General features: G+C 54.4%; 1 protein-coding gene across 1 annotated transcript; it reads left to right on the top strand.

Annotated features, from left to right (window-relative positions):
* Positions 1 to 648: 648 nt before the first annotated feature.
* Positions 649 to 22,637, top strand: ZDHHC18 (zDHHC palmitoyltransferase 18; the record flags this gene model as incomplete). Its single annotated transcript, XM_082832297.1, has 8 exons — positions 649 to 965; positions 5,138 to 5,298; positions 17,451 to 17,600; positions 19,045 to 19,182; positions 19,313 to 19,361; positions 19,882 to 19,984; positions 21,490 to 21,602; positions 22,520 to 22,637. The coding sequence occupies 8 exons, from the start codon at positions 649 to 651 to the stop codon at positions 22,635 to 22,637; spliced, it is 1,149 nt and encodes a 382-aa protein (XP_082688423.1).
* Between the last annotated feature and the right edge of the window lie 206 nt (positions 22,638 to 22,843).

Genomic DNA, 22,843 nt, shown 5'->3' with positions numbered 1-22,843 from the left:
AAACCTGGGTCTGGGTGCAGGTCACAGAGCTGGATGAGGGAGGACAGGATGTGCCACACATACCCCTTGGACACTTTGAACTTCAACACAGTAATTAATAGGCCCCTGGCTTTCAAAGCAGATTGTATCCCCATCCCCACCCGTGCTGGCCCCGCAAAATGCCTGTCCAGTAGGTAGGTCATCAGAGATGGGTGAAGCCTGGCCCTGGAAATACAGATTGCCAGAAGTAGTTCACGAAATCCACCTCTCGAATCTCGGCGCTCGGCACGGCGCCTGGAATACAGCGGACGCCCAACAAATGGTTTGATTGCAAAAGAACAGAAAGAGTCCTGGAGCGCGCCTCTGCTGCCCCGTCATTGTGCAGCAGGGATCGGGGCGGCAGTGGATTGGTTGGGGCCCTGCAGCGGGTCAGGACCCGGCCGCGGGGCCCGAGCGCCATCCCAGACCCAGGCGGAGGGGGCGCTGCGGCGGGAGGCCGCGCGGGGCGGGGCGGGGCGGCGATGGGGCCGCCCCTGCGAGCGAGCGCCGCGCGCCCCCGCCCCCGCCGCCGCCGCCGCAGCCACCGCTAGCAGCTTCTCCGCTCCACCTCGGTCCTGGTGCGGCCCGGCCGCCCCGCGGGGTGCAGAGCCGAGGTCTGCGGCCGACCGCATGAAGGACTGCGAATACCAGCAGATCAGCCCCGGGGCCGCCCCGCCGCCCGCCTCCCCCGGGGCGCGCCGCCCCGGCCCCGCCGCGCCCCCCGGCCCGGGCCCCGGGCCCCCGCCGCCCGCCGCCGCGCCGCGCTGGAGCAGCAGCGGCAGCGGCAGCGAGAGCATCGGCCGCCGCCCGCGGCGCAAGTGGGAGGTGTTCCCGGGCCGCAACCGCTTCTACTGCGGCGGCCGCCTTATGCTATCCGGCCACGGCGGCGTCTTCGCCCTCACGCTGCTGCTCATCCTCACCACCACCGTCCTCTTCTTCGTCTTCGAGTGAGTTCGGCGGCGTCCCCGCCCCCTGAGGCGCCCCATACCCTCCGATCCCCTTTGCCGCCTGCCGCTCACCCCACCTTCCCCAGCCCTTGATGGACACTCCAGCCCCTCTGGTCCCCTGATGGGCACCCCGTCCTGGGCCCTCCACCTTTCCCAGCACCTGCCAGGCACCCTCCCTTCCCAGCTTCTCCTTGGCGCCTTTCAGAATCTGCCCTCAGGCCTCTCCAGTCTCCTTGCTTATCTCCCACCTGTCCTTTCTGGTCCCCTCCCAGACTCGCCATCCTTCCGTGACAATTGGGATCACCATCTAAGCTGGTCCCCTCCATCCCTGCCAGCCATCCCATCCCCTCTGGCCCCTCCCTAGCACCCCCATCCTTCCCTGGCACCCTGCCTTTGCCAACCTCTGCCAGGATCACTGCCCTCCCATGTCCCTCCAAGACCCCTATCCTCTCTGCCCTCTCAGAATCTGCCCCAGGCCTCCCCAGCTCCTTAGATAGATTCCCCTCTCCTCACCTATCCCCTGGACCATCTCTTGTTCCCAGCTTCTTTCTGACTCCTTGAGGCATCTTTTCTTTATATCCTTTCCAGACAACTTCTGAATTTCTTCCTTGTCCTTTGGCTATATACCACCTCAGATTTCCCGGCCATCTTCCCTGTTCCCTCCAGGGCCCCTCTAGGGTCCCCTAGTCATCTCTCTACTCTCAGACCCTCCCCCCTTGCTTTCCCTTCAGTCGTTCTTACCCTAGGCCTTCAAATATCTTTGGGCCTCTCAGACCTCCCCTTTTCTCTCCAGCACCTTCCTTAGTTTCTCCAGAGCTTCCTGTCCTTCCCTCCTCCTCCTCTGGTCCCCCCAGACATGTCCCAGGCCCCTGCCCCCCACCTCCTGACCTCCTGGCTTTCTTTCCCTTCCCAACACTCCAGAGTACCTTCTGGCCTGTTCCACGGCAGGGACAGTTGCAGTGCCTTGTTATTTTTCAAGAGTCGAGAGGATTTTCGTGTGACAGGTCCCCCATGGCTTTTTGACCTCTTCGTATCCCCAGTGACTCAGGATTGGCCCACACAGCGTTCACCATTTCATGGATGGAGGAAGGGATGCCTGTCACTTTACCAGGGTCACATATTTGTATCAGAAGTTTTCCACTCTACCATTGATCTCTAGCTTGAGCCACCTGCTTCCTGATTCCTTTCACACACACTCACACATACACACAAACGCACCCCTACTCATGCTGCATGAGCCCCACCTTTCCCTCCTGGTTCTACCCATCCTTTGTGGTCTTACTCAATTTTACAGGTGGTTCAGAACTCCATCTCTGCAGCCAGCAGAGCTGGTTCACGTCTCAGCTCCACCACGCACCAAGTGTGTGACTTCGGGGCAACCACTTCACTACTCAGAACCCCAGTTTCCTCATCTATAAAATGCGGTGTATACTAGTGCCCCCTCCCCAGGTTGTCACGAGGGTGGCAGGAATCCATGCACATAAGCTTTTAGCTGGTGATAAGCGTTTAAAGCTGGCTGCTGCTGTTACTTGTCATCACCAAAAAGTCCTTCCCAAGGGCCTTGATAAGGCTTCCACCAAGACACTGGCCCCCAGATACCCCTTCCAGCTGCCAGATCATGTATCTGCAACCTTGGGTTTCCCCTTGAAGCAAGGTGAGGGCTTCCTACCAATTAGCTTCTCCCTTTCACCCTTTCCTTTCTGACTCAGGGTGGATAAAAAGTTCCAGAATAATTAACAAGCAGAAACTCTGGGGAACCCCCAGATCCAGCATGGCCCTTGGCTGAGTTTCAGATCCACCCCGCTGGGCCGGCCCACGTGGGTGTTTTGGAAGTTCCTTTTCCAGCATCCCTCAGGCTCCACCAGATCCTCCCAGCCAGGGATGCAGCTGAGGCAGGAGGAAGTGGTGCTTGGCAGGGCCGGCCCCTGTGACCCTGCAGTGTGGGATTTGGTCCATTCAGAACCTCTGGGCTGAGGGGATGTCTTCACTGGTGACAGATTTGTCCCCAGAGAGGGAGGAAGCGAGGACTTCTGGGTTCCAGGAAGAGCTTGTGAATCATCTCGTCTTTGTTGCTGCTTCTCCTCACTTGGGCTGGTGGTGTTGGCAGGAGGGTTTGGGTTTGGGCTGAGAGCTCGCCTGGGCCTGGACTGGGGTGGAACCTCAGGAGGGACCTGGCGTATGGGAACGCTGTTGGCGAGGGCCTGGAGGGCGAGAGGTGCTCACACTCTCCCAAGGCTCTGGGGAGAGGTAAGCGTGGCTCTAGGGCCTTTCTTGCTGTGAATGATTTTCTCTAATGTATGATTTGGTGCATTCTTGCACAGGCCTCCCAGCTTCTGCCCTGCTTCCCATCCCCACACAGCAGCCAGAGTGCTGCTCAGATCTGAATATTCCCTGAATATTCCCTGCCTCTCTGGATAAGGGCCAGAGCCCTCGTGGTGGCTTCCTCTCTGTCCCCATCTCCTCCCACTGTCCCCTGTGCATTCCCTCCCAGGCACATTGGCCTCCTTGCATACTCCGACCTCAGGGCCTTTGCATGGTTTGGAATATCCTTCCTTTAGATAGCTTCCTGGCCCACTCCCTCACTTTCTCCTGTCCTTCCCTGACCATGCCTGTAATATAGGAAACTGGCCCCCTCCCTCCTGTCCCCTCTGCCCTGACTTATTCTTCAAAACACTCGCCACTATCTGACATACTACACTTATGCTTCTGGTTAGCTTCTTGCCTGTCTCTCTCCATGAGAACAGGTGTTTATTCTCACTGTTGTATTCACAGTGCCTAGAACAGGGCCTGGTATGTAGTAGGCACTCAATACAGTAAATACATTGCAATACAATATAGCAAATACGTTTATTTGTTGAATGAAATGGACAGAGCATTTGCTGGGGGCTTGGAGACCCCAATCCTACCATCGCCTGGCTGGGTGACCTTGGATCTGGCTGTGGGCTTTGGAGTCCCGTCTGTAAAACCAGGGGCCAGGACTTGGTGTTCCTGAGGGCTCTGCAAATCTTCTCCATCTCCCAAGAAGTCTGGTTGTACATGAACTGGTTGAATTGTCATGTGGGTGACACAGAGGGCACAGCACTGTTTGAGGCTCAGACCTGGGGACCGCTGAGATGTTTGGAGCAGAACGTGGCCCACTTGGAGCCCTTGGTGTTGGCAGTCTCTGCTCCTCAAGGGAAGGGCCTCTCTGGAGGCCAAAGCCTCCAACAATGGAGGCTCCAGAAACAGCATGTAGATGCCCACGGGTTTGCTCCTGCGACTGTGCCAGCTCCTGGGACGTTGGCTGATTCAGGCCTCCCAGCGGTCAGTCATCCCCAAATAGCAGTTCCTCACCCCATCAGGTGCCACTCTGGCTCTGGGAGGGAAGGCCACATAGGATGGTGGTTAATAGTATGGGCGGGCCTCAACGTCAGACCCGTGCACAGGCTGTTGGAGCCCACTAGGGTCAGGGGGCCTGATAGAACTGACTCCGGATGCCAGCCCTTGGGTGACAGTGGCAGTGGCTGGACCATGCTCTTCCCCCTACACCCTTTACCTGGCTGGCCCTACTCATTCAGGGTCTAGCTTAGGAAGTCTCTCCTTCATCCAGTCTCCTAACTGTTCTACTATTTCCCCTTCCCCATTATAACATGCCAAGCCCTGCGTGGCAGTTCTCTGTTTACATGTCTGTTTTCCTCACTAGGCCATAAGCCTCATTGAGGGAGCAGGGGGCCTCTTGTCTTATTCACTGCCGTTATCCCTGCTGCTTGTTGAAGTCATTGCCTTTAACACAGAGAAGACCTCAGTAAATATTTGTGGAGAGACCGAATAAATGAGTGCACACTGTCCTGGATGATTCATCTCAAGTGACAATCCAGTTCATTGGTAGTGGCTGCCTGAAGCTCTGTGTTTAGAAGGAATCTGAGGCTGCAGCCAAGTGCAGGGGTTGAGTGCTGGGATCTGTTGATCACATCTGCCAGGGGCTCCGGGAGAAAGTACAAGGATCAATTAGTGATGTCTGCTCTAGGCACGGACGGGTGCGGGGCTGCACTCATCCAGGGACCATACATCTGCCTCTGTTCAGGACCGTGGTGGTGTTTGATGGGATGACAGTGCCTGCCTGGTGCCGTAGCCCTGAGGCCCAGGCAGCCCTTGGAGTGTCTGCTCATCTCTCTCTCCCTCTCTTTTTCTAGCTGTCCCTTCTTGGCCCGCCAGCTGACCCTCGCCATCCCCATCATTGCTGCCATCCTGTTTTTCTTCGTCATGAGCTGCCTGCTACAGACAAGTTTCACCGACCCCGGAATCCTGCCCCGGGCCACCGTCTGTGAGGCAGCAGCCCTGGAGAAACAGATCGGTGAGGCTCCTACTCCAGCTCTGGCTGTGTCTCCCAGCTCCACATTTCTTGATTTGAGAGGAGGCCTGATTTTCTCTTCCCACACTGTGCTAGGCACTGGGGGTACCGTGGTGAGCAGGGCAAGCTGGAGCCGATGCTAGAGTGGAGGAAGCAGAGGATAAGCACATGAGCAAATAAGCGAGAAACGCTACCACGTGAGGGCCGGTGTTGAGAGCCACACGGTACTGGGTGCTCACTGGAGCCCAGGCACTGTGTTCACCTCTTTATATGCATGATCATATTTAATCCCCCAGCAATCCTGTGAGACAGGTACTGTTGTTATTCTCCTTTTACTGATTAATTAAATTGAGTCTCAGAGAGGTTAAGTAAATGGTCGAAGGTCACACAGTCAGTGGAAGAGCGCGGATGAGACCCCGGGCACTCTGACCAGAGTCCCTGCTCTTAAACACACTTATTCATTCACTCATCAAACATTTATTGAGCCCCTACTATGTGCCAGGCACTTTTCTAGATACAGCAGTGAACAAATCTGACGATAATCCCTGTCTTCTTGGAGCTGACATTCCGGTGGGAGGGGAAAGACAGTTAACAATTAAATATCTAGTCTGTGACACAGAGAAGAGGGAAGCTGGGGGAAGGAGGGTGAGAGCTGGGGGAGGGTGTACAATTTTAAATAGGGGGAAAACAGGGGGGTGGGGAAGGCCTTGTGAAGGAGGTGACATCCGAGCAAAGACACAAAGACCTGCAGAGATGAGGAGTTGAGCTGCGTGGGTGTCTGGGGGAGAGCACGGTGGTGTGGGGAGTGGGCTGGTCCAGACGAGTCGGTCAGGGGGAGCCCTTTGGAGAAGGTGGCACTTGAGATGAGCCAGTAATGTGCGTTCTGGACGTAGTAAAAGCAAAAGCCGGGAGCGGCGACCGGACTGGTGTGTTTGAGAAGCGGCAGGAAGGGCGGCGTGGCCGGGAGGGGCCTGTGTTCCCAGCGCCCAGGTGGCCCTTGGTGCCCCCCTGAGTGCTGAGCGGGTGCCCTGGGCGGCCGGGCGCCGCGGCCACGGCCTTCATCTCAGCCTGCTCTGCCTCAGCCCCCTCCTGCTGAGAAGTGACGTGGGGATTCGCACACCTCAGGGGTTTCCGGTCTGTGGTTGGCTCCTTCCCCAACAGGGTGGCTTTCAAACAGACTTAAATAAATACCCAGCTGCCTCTGAAGAGCCCTGGCAGCCTGTGAGTGGCAGAGCCCTGCTGCATCCGTCCTGGAAGTCACCCCACCGATGGTCTGGAGCAGCTCAGGGGGGCGGGCGGGAGGGGAGAGGATGTTCTCCCACGCTTGTCCGTTCTTTGTCTCTCTCCTCTGCCCCGGCCTGTCTTCAGCCACGCCCTCGGTTGTCGTCTTCCTCTGCCTGCATCCAGCTTCCTTCCCCCTCACACCCCTGGGCCACTCGCCACCCAGCCTCCTGGTCTCTGCTGCTTCAGTTTCCTGCGGTCTGACCCAGCGGCCGGCCGCTGGCAGCAGGGGAGGCTCGGGGCAGCCCTGTTTCTCCTCTCTCCAGGTCGGGGCTAATCGTGAGGCAGGATTATTGTCCCGCTCAGCCCAGGCTCAGAGGTCTGGCTGCCTGGAGTCCTCTGGCCTCCTGTGAGCCGTTTGGGTCATACTGACAACAGTAATCCCCTGTGTCTGGGGAGAGCTTGACTGTGCTGGGTGCTCCCCAGCCATTATCCCCACAAATCCTCGCAACAGCCCGGCTGTGCTGAGGCAGGGGATCCCATGGCCGGGATCGGGGGCGCAGAGACAGAGCCTTGACCCCCAAGCTGTCTGCTTTCTCTTCTGAGATGGCGGCAGGGAGACATCCCAGTCTTCCGTGGCCACACGCTCTTTTTTCTGAGGTCTCAGTTCAATTGACTGGGAAGCCTCTGTGACCCCAGGTGGGCTACACCTTTGGGACACCTTCCCAGAGCACCTTGTCCTTCCACCATGACCCTGGGCTGCATGGTGGTCATTACAGAATTGTCAGGCAAACCCAGCGGACTTTCCTGGGTGGTAAGTGTCTTGTTCACCTTGTCCGCCACGTGGAGGGCTCAGCGATGTTGGCTGAATGGACCAGCCTCTACAGAGGCGCTCCTTGCTGTCCCCTGGTGACTGGTGGAGAGACAGTTGGAATTTCTCCTAACCAGACTTGATAGGTTTGCTCGTTTATGTGTTAATTCTGTATGCCGACTCCTGACTGCAGGGAGAGGAGGCAGGGAGGTTGGAGGGGAGGGGATATGAATCTGATGTGAACCCTCCCTCTGGTGGTTTCCAGCTTAGCCCAGTCCAAGGTGGAAGGCCTGACTGGCCGCCACAGGTTAGAGGAGGCTTGGGAAGAGGATTGAAGAAACCAGGGTGTCTTCTGCCTGGAGGTCATGTGGAGGCTTCCTGGAGAGGTGCCCGGAGCCAAACCATAAAGTTGGGGTGGAGTTCAAGCACAGGAAGGTGTGTGAAGGGAGCCCCCCATGCAAATGGACCAGGAAGAGGGGAGGACAGAGTGGGACGGAGGGGGGCAGGCGTGGGAGCTGAGCAGGCCATGTTGGCTGGACACAGGAGTGCTTCAGAGAACCTGGAGGATGCGTGGAGTCAGTCTTGAGGGCCCCTGAGTGTCAGGGTCAGAAACATCCCCGTGAGAACAGTTCCCAAGCCTGGAAAATGGCATCTTTGGGGTCTTTGAATCTAAACTTGAACTGGAGGCTTCTAATCAGGGTGAAACATACCTTCTTAAAAAGGAGTAAAGTCACCGAGCGTTTTCGAGAAGGTCGGGGGCCGGCTCTGAGGTGGGTGGTGCTGTCCATATAAACGTGTGCTGGTTACTGGGGCCCGGGCCCGTGCAGACAGTGTGACCTTCTCATTTTGGCCCCATAGGCCAGCAGCTCCAGCCCCATGGGATCTGGTTCTAGGGCTCCCACCGTGCGAGGACCGTCCCAGCTGGGGTGGCCAGCGCTTCACAGTTTGCCCAGAACTGTCCCTGTTTTAGCACTGAAAGCCTCATATCTTGGGGAACCCCAGAGTTGCAGGCAAAAGGGCTGGTTGGCCACCCTGGCCTGAGCTCCTGACTTGTCAGCTGGTGAGCCGTGCAGCTAGACTCCCCCGTGGGCTCTGGGCAGTTGGAAAAGAGGTAGGAGGAGGCGGCAACATTGCCCCCAAGAAGCTCCTGGTCTGATGGGAAGTCATAGGAACACCTGAATCTGAGTGACAGACACTCACCTAGCCACGGTTACAGCTCACACGACAGACACAGAAGCCGCCTCTCCCTCCGTCACCACACAGCAGGTCACAAACTGCATCCTGTCTGCCCCCAGAATGTCTCCCCTCTGCTCCTTCTGAAGCCCACTGCCCCGGGCAGACACACCTCATTTTCCACCTGGATCGGCTCGGGACTCTGCTGACCAGGCCCTGTCCTCTCTCCCTTCGGTCATAGTTGTCTCTCCGAGGTCCAGATGTGACCTGGCCCTCCCTAGCTCAGGATTTGGGTGACACCCTACTACCCTCAGCAGCGTTTCCTGAGGATCGGCCATTGGAGTACAACCTCGGTGATTTTTGCGCTTCTGCGTCTCCCCTTGTACCCTCCTTTCTTTAGTATTTTCCTTTACATGGCTTGCTTTTAAACGATTTTCACAAGGAAAATTTATATCAGCCCTGTTAGCAGAAGCCACTTGCTCTAAATAGAAGATAATCATAAGAACAAAAGCATGACAATGTTACAGAATTCTTGGTGGTTACATCGCCTGTGGAAAGCAGTCACCTTGAGGCCTGTGAGGGTCACAGGTATTCGATGTTAAAAGTTGACACTTTCCCCTGGATGGAGTCGAGACTCGAAAGAGAATTGAAAAGGGAGTGACTTTCTCATCATGTGATTCAGGGCTGCTTAGTGTCATGGCCAGGAAACAACCCATTTCCCACCCTCCTGAAAGCTCATCCTCGGAGGCGCACTCGCCTGCAGGATGAAGGAGGCTCCGGCCCACCTTTCCCTCGTCGTCTCACTCCACTCCCCGGCGCCCACCCTTCCCTCGTCGTCTCACTCCACTCCCTGGTGCCCCAGCCACACTGCATGTGGATGCCTTGACCCACGGGGCCCCCTCTGCTACCGTGCCCCCGCCTCCGGCCCCCATGAGCCCAAGGTCTCAGTCTCTCCCACCCAGCTGCAGCGCTGCTTCATCTCGTTGCTTTCTTGAATGCTGCCTCTTGCCCGCTCCCGACATATTCCACTCTGTCTTCTCAAGGTGGGTTGAGTACAGACACCGGTAACACCATTCATTGGCCAGCTGTGGGTTACACCCTTACGTCTCTCATTGGCATCATCGTCTTACAGGGTTGACACTGTTATTACCCAGTGAAGAAACTGAGGCTCAGAGAGGTGGAGCAACTTCCTCAAAACCACAGGCTAACAAGTGGCCAGGCCGAGTTTCTCAATGAGGCCACGCTGGCCCCAGAGCCACCACACTTGACTCACTGTGCCTCCTGTGCCGACTCTAATTATCCACCTCTCCTGCGCACTCTGCCCCCAGGCCGAGCCCTTCCTGTACCCCCAGGCCTGCCAGGAAGCCTGTGTGCGGCAGGGGCTCCATAAACCTCCCGAATGAACAGACATGGTCTGGTGGGGGTCACAGTGACCCAGTATTCACAGCCTGGCCACTGAGGCTGACCTCAAGCCTGGAAGCTGGGCAACTGCAGCCCTGCAGCTGATTCCTCCACAGGTGGGAACACCAGAAGGGCAGCGCTGGGGCCCAGCAGGGCAGGTAGAGGTCCCCGGCCTCCCCTCACTAACGCCTCCTCGCTAGCTCATGCAGCCGCAGGGGCCTCCCCGCCAGCCCTGGGTTTCAGTCACAGTCCCAGCCGTTCGGGGCCCGGCTGCGCCTCTTCGGGGCTGGAGTTGGGGTGAAGATACCCAAAGCAGGCCCCCTGGTCAAGAGGAAGGCGTGGGAGATTCATTTCCTTCTCCCAGCCATTCAGCGAGAAGGAGCCGCCCCCTCGTTACCACGTCCCTGGGGGCTCTAGTTTCCCACCCGGAGGTGCTTTTTACTTCTTGGGGAAGAGCCTGAACCAGAAAGAGCTCTGGAGGGCAGGGAGAGCATTTCTTATTACCACTCCTTCATTCGTTTCTCCAACGAGTATTTTCTGAACTGAGTAACCAAGCAACCGCACTCGACTCATTTCTGTGTACTTACCCACTACTTCCCTCACCCGCCACCCCGGGCCTTGTACAATATCTTGACGTCATAGATGCTAGTGTCTGAAAGAATGGACAAATGAATGCCCTGGAGGACAAGGGTTCTAATTTCAACCCCACCTTGTACTGTTGGCGTGAAGTCTGTAAAACGCAGGCACATGTCCCGTCGTTGCCCAGCCCAGGTTTTTTGTCCGAGTGAGATGGGGAATGTCAGTGCACTTTGAAAATGGTTTTGCTCTACTGAAACTTAAGAGGCTTGAGACTTGTGGTCAGGAATGGCAAGTGGTCTTGCTCTGGGCACTAACAAGCTACCGCTGGTAATGGCTGCTGGGAGGAGCGGGTTGAGGAGGGTTCTGAGGCCGAGACCAGGGCAGTTATTGGTCAGCACTGTCTGGCCTGAGAAAAAGCAGTGGGACACCTGCTTGTCTTCCCCTACCCCGTGCGGGGCTCAGCCCTGAAGCAGCATCCCTGCACAGCCTGCTTTGACCCATCTCATCCAGGGCCCTGCAGTTGGTGACGTTGCTGAGTCTGGCTGGCACCCTTGCACTGGGTCCTTTTTCCTCTTCTTTACCTCCAGCTCCTGGCAGCCCGAGGAAGCTGGGTGTGCAGAGCCTCACTTCCTCTTTCTCAGGGTTCTAGAGAGGAGGAGGCCTGGCTGCCAGGGGCCAGAACATACTGGTAGGAGTTCTCTCCCTGCCTTGGGGGAGAGGCATGGGCACCCTCTGCCCTGGGAGGGCCTCTGGGAATCCAGTGAGGGTTCCAGTAACTTTTCTCTTAGTCTGGAAGAGGGTCTGTGGCTGTCCTTTGCTCACTGATGGGTTGTGTTCTCAAGTCTCTTTTACAGATCAGTTGTTGGAATATAGTGTTTCGTAGAGACAACAGTAATACTAATGGCTAATATTTATTAAGCTCTTGCCGGGTACTAGGCACTTTGCTAAACCCACTTGATGAATTCTTGCCTGACCCTCCTAACAGCACTAGGAGGTAGATTTGATTATGTCCCATTTTATTCGCTTAGCAGATGAGGGCACAGAGAAGTTATCCAACTTGACACACATCACACAGCTAGTAAGTGACTGGGCCAAGATTCACACCCATGTGTCTGTCTGGCTCCAAAGCTTGTATCCAAGCCGGGAGACCACAGTGGGCAGGGGCAGGCATTAGAGGTTGGGACCTAGGGCCCGAGGGGCAGGATTAGAGGTTGGGACCTAGGGCCCGAGGGGCAGGATTAGAGGTTGGGTTTGGAGTAGCATCAACAGCTTTGGGAAGAGCTGGGGGGTTCTGCACACTGGGGTGTTACAGCCTGAGCCGTTTGTCAGGACTAAGGCTCCTGTGAACCCAGCACTGTGCCTTGCAGCCTCTCACTCAGCCCTCACCACAGCTCTGTGAGAGTGAGATGGTCTTGTCTCCATTTTATGGATGAGGAAACTGAGGCTCAGAGAGGTGAAGAGACTTCCTGAATTAGCAAGTGGGTAGCAAAACCAGGATTCGAACCCAGTGTTTCAGACTCCAGAGCCTGTGCCTTGCTGCCCCTCATGAAAACAGCTACTAGTAAGTACTCACCAAGTGTTAGTTCCCTTACGTGTACTATTTCTTTTCTTTTTTTCTTGTTCAATTAAGTTCCACTTTAAAAAAAAAATCATTTATTTATTTTTGGCTGCGTTGGGTCTTCCTTGCTGCGCGTGGGCTTTCTCTAGTTGCAGCGAGCAGGGGCTACTCTTCGTTGCGGTGCACAGGCTTCTCATTGCGGTGGCTTCTGTTGTTGCGGAGCACGGACTGTAGGCACGCGGACTTCAGTAGTTGTGGCTTGTGGGCTCAGTAGTTGTAGCTCACAGGCTCTAGAGTGCAGCCTCAGTAGTTGTGGCGCACGGGCTTAGTTGCTCCGCGGCGTGTGGGATCTTCCTGGACCAGGGCTCGAACCCATGTCCCCTTCATTGGCAGGCGGATTCTTAACCACAGCGCCACCAGGGAAGTCTCAAGAGTCAGTATTCGAACTCCAGGCCTGCTTGTATCTCTCCTCTTTGCCTGCTGCCTTGTAGCTGATAGGCCCAGGACTGCCTGTTTATCCCACTGTTCTTGCCCTCAAGCAGTGTAGGGTCCAGTTGGAGAGACAGTGTACACACACAGCAGTCCTGTCCCAGCTCGGCATGGAGCAGAGAGTGTGTTCTGTGCTGTGTGTGAGGTCCGACAGCCCCGAGGCTCCTGTGGTCAGGGAGGCTGCTGACAAGGCCCGGTGAGTCCTGGTGTGCAGAGAGAAGGGAGGCTGGGCTCAGGAACAGGGGCAGGAAGCTGGGGCAGAGTAGTGGGAGAAAAGCTGGGAATGGAGGTTGAGCCCAACTGTGGAGGGTCCTAACATCAGGACAAGAAGTTTGCCTTTATCCTGTTTTTTAGGGGAGGCCGGTGAAGGGTTTTTGAGCTGGGAAGTGACTCATGAGGGGTTATTTAGAGGAATGTGACAGTGTGTACAAGGCGGGTGGAAAGGCAGAGGGTCTGGGAGCAGGTAGTCTTCTGGGGAAGCTGTTTGGTGATACGGGCCTGGCCTGGGTTAGGGTGTTGGGAGTGGAGAGAGTGACAGGTGATGAAGGAAAAACCTGACCAGACCTAGCAACTGGCCAGGCATGGATGAGGGAGAAGGAAGAGTCTGCGAGGAGCCTTCAAACTGGGTTCCCCTGCCTCTGCCACTTACTGGCTGCGTGACCTCGGACAAATCCCCTGACCTCTCTGGCCCTCTCTTCTCATTTGTAAACTGAAGGAGTTAGAACAGAGGCAGTCAGTGAAGGGACGTTTATCAGCTATCTGCTGTGTGCCAGGGGCTGTGTTATATGCTCTTTGAGGTTCCTTTCGGCCCTTGGGTTGTGCCATCCGCAGAAATAAGGAACTAGACAGGGAAAAATAACACTCATGACACTTCAAAATTTACAAGAAGACCTCAAGCCCAAGCCTTGGGAGCTTGGGTTCACGTCCTGATTCGGCCACTGTGTGGCCTTGAACGAGTCACTAGCCTCACTGAAAAGGCTCCTTAACTGTAACCTGGAGATGATGACAATCACTTTACCTCCTGGGGTGTTATCAGGACTGAAGAGGAGACTATACGCCACGTGCTCAGCATACAGTGGCACGCAGTGACCTGTTCCCTTTCCCTTCTTTCTCTCAGTAGTTCTGTGAGCTGGCAGTAACAGTGCACACTTCCTAAGCATTCACTTTGTGCCACTTCACACGTATTAACTCATTTAATCCTCACAGCATCTTTATGAGGTGAGTACTCTTCTTATCCCCATTTCGGTGATCGAGGAAACAGGCACAGAGAGGTTAAATGATTTGCCTTGTCACACATCTAGCAAATGGCATCATCAAGAGAAACCCAGCTGGTAAAAGGTGGAGCTAGGACTCGTGTCCCATTCTACCTGTTATACACATTTTACAGATGAGAAAACTGAGGCTCAGAAAAGTTCGTTGGACTGCAACCTCGCACACAGTCAGTGGCAAAACCAGGTTTCAGAGTCTGTCCATTGGCCTCAAACCCCCTGCCTTGACCGTGCTGCCATTGCTAAGGAAGAGATGCTTAGATGCTTAGTTCCATTTTAAACGTGCTACCATCAAAGTGGTGGTGAAACAGCCTAGCAAAAGTCTCTGGGAGCTAGGAACGTGAGACAGAATCCGCTTCACTGATGCATGCCAAGTGCCTAGAATAGTGCCTGGCACACGCTAGGCACTCAGTAAGTAATCGTCGGGGGCAAGTGGCCAAACTGGAGATGTTATCTGGGACTCAATCCAGTGGAAATGATGTCTGGGAACATAGCCGAGGGCTGGGGATCCCAGGCAGCCCTGTGTGACTCTCGGGATTCTGTCTGGGGAGAAGCCACTGTTCTGGGGAACGCTGGTCTTCCGTGGCCTGGGGGACCAAGAGGCTCTGTGGGTAGAATTGTGGGTTTTGCACATGGCAGATCTAAGTTCAGCTTCCTGCTCTGCCAGCCTACCCACCTTGTGACGTCGGACAAGTTACTTCCTTTTTCCTTTTTCTCAGATTTTTACTGAACTATAACAGGCTTGCTAAAAGTGTACAACTCGTAAGTGTTCTGTTTGTTGAGGGTTCACGGTTGGAACACACACGTAATTAGCACCCAGATCAAGAAACAGTGGTGTCCCAGGAGCCCCCCTTGTGCCCCTTTCCGGTCTCTGTCAGCCCCCGCCCCCAAGGATAACCACGATCCTGACTTTTAACACCATAGATTACTTTTATCTGTTTGTGAACATTTTGTGCTCTTACGTCTATGGGTATTTTTCACTTTACACAACGTTTGTGAGATTCATTCATATTGCCGTGTGTAATTAAGGATCATTCATTCTCATTGCTGTATAGAATGCCATTGTATGAATATACTGCAATTTCTTTTTTTTTTAATCCATTCTACTATTGATGGGTGTTTGGGTAGTTCCAGATTTTGGCTATTTTGAGAATTGTTTTTGGAACAGTCTTGTACTTGTCTTTGGTGCACGTCAGTTCATGCGCATTTCTGCTGGGAAAACACCTACGAGTGGGATTGCTGGGTTGCGTGTGCTGAGCTTTGGTAGTTAGTGCAAAACAGTTGTCCAGAGTGGTCATATGAGATTTCTAGCTGCTTTACATTTCTGCCAACACTTGAGAGATGTGTGTGTGTGTGTGGTTTTTTGTTTCTTTTTTTCAATTTTAGCCATTCTGGTGCATATGTGCTGGTAATATATTGTGGTTTTAATTTCCATTTCCCCGATGACTTAACAGGTATGAGCACTTTTTCATGTGTCTGTTGGCCATTTGACCACCTTCTTTTATGAAATGCCTGTTTGAATCTTTTGTCCACGTTCGAATTCAGTTGTCTGCCTTTTTCTTACTGACTCATAGGAATTCTTTACATATTCTGGATACGCATCCTTTGTCCTTTGTCAGATAAACATACTGCAAATACAACTCTGAAGGTCATCTTTTCATTCTCTTGATGATCTCTTTAGATGAACAGAAGTTCTTAATTTTGATAAAATGCTGTTTATCATATTGCTCTTTTATGAGTAGTCCCTTTGTGTCTTGTTTAAGAAATCTTTGTCTACTCCAGAGTCATGAGGTTGCTCTGTTTTTCTTTTCCTTTTTTTTTAATCCAGAACGTTCGTATTGCGAGCTGCAGTCCATCTGGAATTGAATTTGTATTTAGTGGGAGGCAGGGGCGCAGATATGTTTTTTCCCCCCATTTGTGTATCCAGTGGACCCCGCACTGTTTACTGGGAGGAGACCATCTTCCTTCCTTTTTTTTTAAAGTAAATTTATTTATTTATGGCTGCTTTGGGTCTTTGTTGCTGCGCGCGGGCTTTTCTCTAGTTGTGGCGAGTGGGGGCTACTCTTCATTGCGGTGCGTGGGCTTCTCATTGCGGTGTCTTCTCTTGTTGCGGAGCGCGGGCTCTAGGCACGCGGGCTTCAGTAGTTGTGGCACGTGGGCTTCAGTAGTTGTGGCTCGCGGGCTCTAGAGCGCAGGCTCAGTAGTTGTGGCGCACGGGCTTAGTTGCTCCGCGGCATGTGGGATCTTCCTGGACCAGGGCTCAAACCCGTGTCCCCTGCATTGGCAGGCGGATTCTCAACCACTGCACCACCAGGGAAGCCCCCATCCTCCCTCTTGGCACTGCAATGTTACCTTTGTCGTGAACCACACGAACATGTACATGTTCATATCTGGAGTCTCTGTTCTGTTCCATTGGTCAGCGTTTCTACCCTTGTACCCAAACCAGGATGTCTTACGTGCTAAGGCTTTATCATAAGTGTTGATGTCCTGTGGTATAAGACCTTTAGCTTTGTTCTTCAAGAGTGCCTTGGCTATTCTTGGCCCTTTGATTGCCATGTGAATTTTAGAATGAGTTTGTCAATTTCCACACACCAAAAAAATCCTGACTGGGATTCTGTTGAATCTACAGATTAATTTAGGGAGAATAAATCCTTTTTTAATATTGAGTCTCTGCCAATCCATGAATATCATATATCTCTGTATTTCTTTTTTCTCTTAAAATTTTTATTATGAAAAATTTCTAACATTCAGAAAAGTTGGAAGAATTAATACAACAAATTCCTATACATTCACTGTCTAGATTAGTTATTTGTGTCATACACACACCCACACACATAATTCTTATTAAGCCATTTCATAATAAATTATATACATCATAGACACCTAACCCATCAATACTTCAATATGTATCTCCAAGATTTAAGGATAGCCTCCTCATAATGACAATTCCATTATCACATCTAGGAAAATTAATAGTTCCCAAATTTCTAATCTATAGTCATTTGTCCCCCATCACCCTCCAAATCTCTTTTGTTGCTGTGTTTTGTTTTTGGCAACAGGATCCAGTCTAGGACCAAGCATTGTATTGGTTTATATCTCTTAAATCTCTTTTAATTTAGAACCATCTCCCTTCTCCTTTTGTAAGTGACATCGACTTAAAAAAATTTTTTTTTAATTGAACTATAGTTGATATACAGTATGACATTGACTTCTGTTAGAGAGCAGGCCAGTGGTCTTGTAGATGTCCCACATCCTGGATCTGATTGTTTCTTCATAGCTTTACTCTCACTGTGTCCTCTGTCCCTCTGTCTCCTGAACCTCCTGGAAACCAGAACTTAGATCCAGGCTTGTTTAGATGCAGATAAACCTCATGAAGGCTTCCCTGGTCTCCCTTTCTGATAGCCCTCCTTAGAGTGGCACGCGAGCAGGTGTGTGAAGCTTCAGCGCGGCGCTTGGCGCATAGCAAGTTTCGGTAGGTGGCAGCAGCTCTTGAGATTTGTCCCCCACTTAGGGATTTTGCCCTAATGTTTGTTCCCCAGAAACAGCTTCCCTAAAGCTTCTCTTGTCCCGGCCAGGCAGCACTGGCTTCCCCCCGTGCTGCGGCTCCCGGCTCTGGGCTTGGCCATCCCCCATCTGTCTCTCGTCCCCGTCTCAGACAACACAGGCAGTTCCACGTACCGGCCACCCCCTCGGACCCGGGAGGTGATGATCAATGGGCAGGTGGTGAAGCTGAAGTACTGCTTCACCTGCAAGATGTTTCGGCCGCCCCGGACCTCACACTGCAGTGTCTGCGACAACTGTGTGGGTAAGTGGGAGCCCTGAGAGGGGTGGAGCCTTGCAGACAGGGGAGTCGCTCATGGGGGCCGGGGGGTGTCTGAAGTATCCAGGGCTGGGCAGGAAGTCTGGTTCACCCAGATTTGCTGTGACTGAGGAGGGGCTGTGGAGCGGGGGCTCCGAATGTGACCAGTGGTACCTTGGCTTCAGCGCAGGATTAGTGGATTCCTTCCCCCAGCTCTGAAGTGTGAGGCAGACAGAGATGCCCTGAACCCTTCTTCCAGGCCTTGGCCTGGTCCTCAGTAGGTCCAGGTTCCAAGGAGCCGGAGACTAGAGCAATGACATTCTAGATATGTGGCCCAGGGCCAGCTATCCCGAAAGACTTTGACCTGATTCCCAGAATTTAGAGGGACAAGAATCTGGGAACAGAGGAGTTTAAGCTGGTGAGGTGGAGAGGACAGCCAGGCTTGGAAGCTAAGCTCCTGACCCACAGCTGCAGTGGTTGCTGGGGAGCCAGAGGCTGTTTTGTCCCCTTTCCCTGCTCTCCAGAGGTCTGGCAGCTCTGATGGGGACCCAGGGTGCGCCCCTGGGAGGGTGTTGTAAGGGAAAGGCTATGCAGAGGACCCAGGCGAGCTGAGCCACGTTGACTGTGCCCGGTCCCCAGGGCGGAGAGCTCATCACGCTAGCTCAGTACTCCCTGAGCGAGAGAACAGTGGGGAACACCCAGACAGCAGGAAGTGAAGTGGGTGACTCAGTGGGCGTCATTCATCCCTGAGAATCTGTCCCACCCCCCCACCGTGAAGGGCCCTGGCCTGGGTGTGAGGCCTGCGACAGGCTTGTGACCCACATTCCCACAGGGGACTTTCCTCACTGGTCTGGGTGTGACCCCACCCCCAGGGACATAGTACTGGTGTGAGCTCAGCCCTCTGACTAGGCCTCCGATGCCGGTTCTCCACAAGTTACGTCGCGGCCCAGCCCCTCATTGGTCCTCTATTCTAGAGCAAGGGACAGGGGTCATTGGTTGTTGGCATGGGGCTGGGGTCGGAGGCCAGGTGACAAGTACTTTTTGTGGCTCTTCCTTGTACCAGACACTGCCAGACCCTGGGATGCAGCTCAGGCCCTCTCATGGAGCTCACAATCGAATAGGGGTTACAGGCCAGCCCACCAATTGTAAATAAATATATAAACACACGTGGGCAAAGTGCAGCAAAGGATAAATGCTGTGGCAACAAGGCAGATAACAGGGGCCTCACCTTGTCTGGGGTTGGGGGAGACTTTCTCAAGGAAGTGGCCTTGCAGCTGAGACAAGAAGGAAGAATTACGGGAACTGGCAGGTGAAGGACCAGAGGCCGGGAGTGTCGAGGAACCGAGAGTCACGTGTGGAGAGAGCGAAGGGGTGGAGATGCGAGAGGCCTCTAACACCCCTGCCGGTTGTGGGCCAGGGTGGCCCTAACCCATCTCCCTGGCCCTTCCAGAACGGTTTGACCATCACTGCCCCTGGGTGGGCAACTGTGTGGGGAAACGGAACTACCGCTTCTTCTATGCGTTCATTCTTTCCCTCTCATTCCTGACGGCCTTCATCTTCGCCTGCGTGGTCACCCACCTGACGCTGCGTGAGTTGGGGATGACGGTGGGAGTGCGGGCAGGGGCAAGCGGGTGGCCCGGGCCAGCAAGCTTGGCCAGGTCAAGGGACTGTGGTCACTCTCCCTTGAGCCGTGCCCTCTCCTGTCTCTTCCTCCCCAGGCTCTCAGGGAAGCAACTTCCTCTCCACTCTGAAGGAGACACCAGCGAGATATCCTTTGTTGGCAAGGGGGAGCCCTGGTGGGACCCGAGGCCCCTTCACTGGGGCGGGTCCCCGCACCTCATCCCGTAAACAGGGGAATGGACTAGAGCTGATGTTCACGCTCTAGAATCCAGTCTACTAGCTGCTTCTGTTCAGCCCCAGGCTGGAGCCGATTCTGAATGGGCTGTTGTGGAGCTGGGATGGCCGAGAGCTCTCAGGGCCACAGTCCCTGTCCTTCCTTAAGACACCAAGCTCCCTGGACCATGCCGTGTCCGCAGTTCTGGTGTGTGGAATCCTCAGTTCCCTCTACCATCCATCACCCTGGGCTCGTCCTGCCCTTGGGGTGCTCCCACACCCTGCTTGGGGCCCAGGAGGTGATCTGAGATCACGGAAAGCTTACAAAGTTAGATCCTTTCTGGGGAAGTGGCTCCACGGAAGGATGGGTGAGAGAGGCTGGCGAGGCCAGCTCCCAGGCACAGGGAGGCTCCCGGCCCCAGTGTCCGTGTGCCTCCTTGACTGCGCTGCTCACCGTGCTGGAGTTGGTGATCTGCTTCTTCTCCATCTGGTCCATCCTGGGCCTCTCAGGGTTTCACACTTACCTCGTCGCCTCCAACCTGACAACTAATGAAGACGTGAGTAAGGCTGGAGCAACACCTCATCCCTGGGCCCGATCCCAGGATGGAGGCAGGGCTGAGGGAGCCTGGAGCAGCCGCAGTGCAGCCCGGACTTTCAGACTGCCAGGGAAATGCGGGTGGAGACGTGAGGTGACCTGACGTCTCCTTCCAGTGTTCAGGGCTGGGCCCCGGGAGACCCTGTGCAGGCTTCCGAGGCCCCCTCGGTGCTGGCTCCCGGGGTCCCGAGGTTGCCTTCTCCCCAGCCCCGCTAGAGCAACACTCACACCATAACCGTCATTCCATTTGGCCAGAGCATTACCATTTCCAGAGTTCTTTCAGTTTCTGTCATCTCTTCGGGTCCTTTTGCCAGCTCTGAAGCAGAAGGAACAAGGATGCTTTTTCTTCATATGATGGCTGAGTGACTTGCCCCAGTCGCCCAGCTGGAAAGGGACAGAGCCAGGGTTGCACTCACAAGCTCGCTGTGCCCACCGCACTGCCCTTGTAGACAGCAGCGATGTGCCTGTTCTCAGGATGTCCTGGGGCTCTCTGAGGCATCCTTGTTGAGGGGGCCGGCCAGGACAGAAATGTGAAGCTCCATCAACCTCCTGACCTGCTGCCTTGTAGATCTCTACCAACAAGCATTGTTTGAGCACCCACTGTGTGCCCAGCCCTGGGCCAGACCTGACCGCCCACCCCCCTGCCCCACCATCCTTCCAAACAACAAAAAAGCAAATGAGAGCATCTGTTCCAGGGCCACCATCTGATACTGCTCAGAGGCCCATTGACCAACAGAAAACACATTTCTTGACCTCAGCCTGTCTTTCGGGGAAACGAAACTTAACATGCCCAATAGGGTATCACATGCTGGGTGATTGGTACAGAGCAGAAATGATGTCAGCCAGCTTCTCCCAAGGTGATTTCCTTGGGGGCTGTTTCTGCAGGATCATACTAGGGGTTAAGCAAAAAGGGATGTCATGGCCAAATAAGTTTGGAAAACTCTAGGTTAAACTCAAGCCAGTATCCTTTACTGCTAATCTCCTTAAGGCCTTTGATAGCCAGCTTCACAGAGCTAGAGATGGGCAGGATCTCATCTAACAGTGTTACCAGAGAGTTCCCTATTTTTCAAATGAGGACTGAGACTCAGAAGTGGTGATCTGTCCAGGGTCATGCAGCAAGTCTGTGGCAGAGCCAGAGTTCACGGCCAGGTCAGCCTGAGCCCTGTGCCCTTGCACTGTCCTCCCTCTTGGGTGGCTGGACAGAGAAGGAGGGATGCACCCACAAAGTCTCCTTTGGAGGCTTCTCTTTGGCTCTGCTCTGTCTTCTGTCTTGGTTAGCGCCTCCTCTTCTGGGTGCCCCCCAACATCCAGCAGTCCCCCACATCCTCACTGAATGGCCTGGGTTAAGGGCATGTTCCCTGCAATAGACTAGCCAGAATTGGTTTCAGAATTTGCTGATCTTCCCCAGCCTCTAGAACAAGTGAAATGAAGGGAGGTACCTGACCCAGAGCTCCTTCCTGCTTGCAGATCAAAGGCTCGTGGTCCAACAAGAGGAGCGGTGAGGCCTCTGTCAATCCCTACAGCCATAAAAGTGTTATCACTAACTGCTGTGCTGTGCTCTGCGGCCCCCTACCTCCCAGGTAAGCCAGGGGGCACAGGGGAAAGGTCATAGGGCCTGGCCTGGCCAGGCCAGTGGGGGGTGGCCCTGTGAGTCTATTCCTCTGAAAGAGGTTCTGGAATCAGCAGACCTCTCCCCACACCACAGATGCCCTCTGTCCACCATCCCCTGCTGGGTGCACTCAGGACACTTGTCACATAAAGGAATTCTGTAGAGAGTTTTAACTTGTAATCCCGTGCGATCATTGTAGAAAAAAATGAAGTACAAAATACTAACAAGAGTGTTGTATATCACATGTAATCCTACTCCCCAGGGATAACCACAATTAATGTATTGTCCATGCTAGAGTGAGGCTGCCTTTCTGGCGCTGAAGGCTGGACTGGGTGGGGCCTCCATCTTCCTCCTGGCAGAGGAGAGCCCTGGTGGCTCAGCCCTGCTGGGAAGCGCCCCCTCTGTCTTGACACCAGGGGGCGCTAGATGTCCAGCTCCGGAGTTAAATTGGGCACTGTGGGGGCGGGGGAGGGAGGCTGGTAAGACTTCCCAACACCATCCCCACCTTCTCCTGCTCAATATCCAATATGCTTCTCTCCAATCCTGCCCCCGGGGAAAGGACAGTAGGAATTGCACCATCTCCCAATGCCCTTTCATCCTTGCTCTTTCCCTTACCTGCAGCCTGGGAGCCCGACAGAACGCTGGACAGTTTGAATTAATAGTGGATAAAATCTGTGGCCAAAAGCCAAGTGTCCACAGAGTACAGAGAGGGCCCTTCCAGAAGGGAAGGGTCTTGAGCCGCCAACTGGAGCGCAGCTCCCCTTTCCTCAGCCTTTCTAGGGCTGGGTCTTTCCTCGGCTGGGAGAAGGACCCTGCCATCCAGCCCCTGGCCTGGAGCTCTGGTGTCAGGCAGGGCCTCATGTGTCCCCCCACCTTGTATTTTGAAAGCCTGATTGACCGGAGGGGATTTGTGCAGTCTGACACCGTGTTGCCCTCGCCCATCAGAAGCGACGAGCCAGCCTGCAGAGCCAAGCCTGATGCCAGCATGGTAGGAGGCCACCCCTGAGCCGGGCTCAGTACTTGCCACCTGCTGGCCTGTATGCCCCTCCGCACTCACCTGCCGCCCTCCACACCTGCCAGGACCCTCCCCATTTCACCCGAAGGGAAGCAGAGCCGCCAAAGACTTTTTAAGTCTTTTCGTATTTATTTCCCACCCTGCGTGGCTTTCCCCACACTGTGCCATGGCTGTACCCTCTGCTCCCTAAACCAGGT

Source organism: Leucopleurus acutus (assembly GCF_964270905.1).
Source record: "Leucopleurus acutus genome assembly, chromosome: 2".
Lineage (NCBI taxonomy): Eukaryota > Metazoa > Chordata > Mammalia > Artiodactyla > Delphinidae > Leucopleurus > Leucopleurus acutus.
The sequence above is the reverse complement of the archived record's forward strand: the minus strand, read 5'-3'. Positions and strand labels throughout refer to the sequence as shown.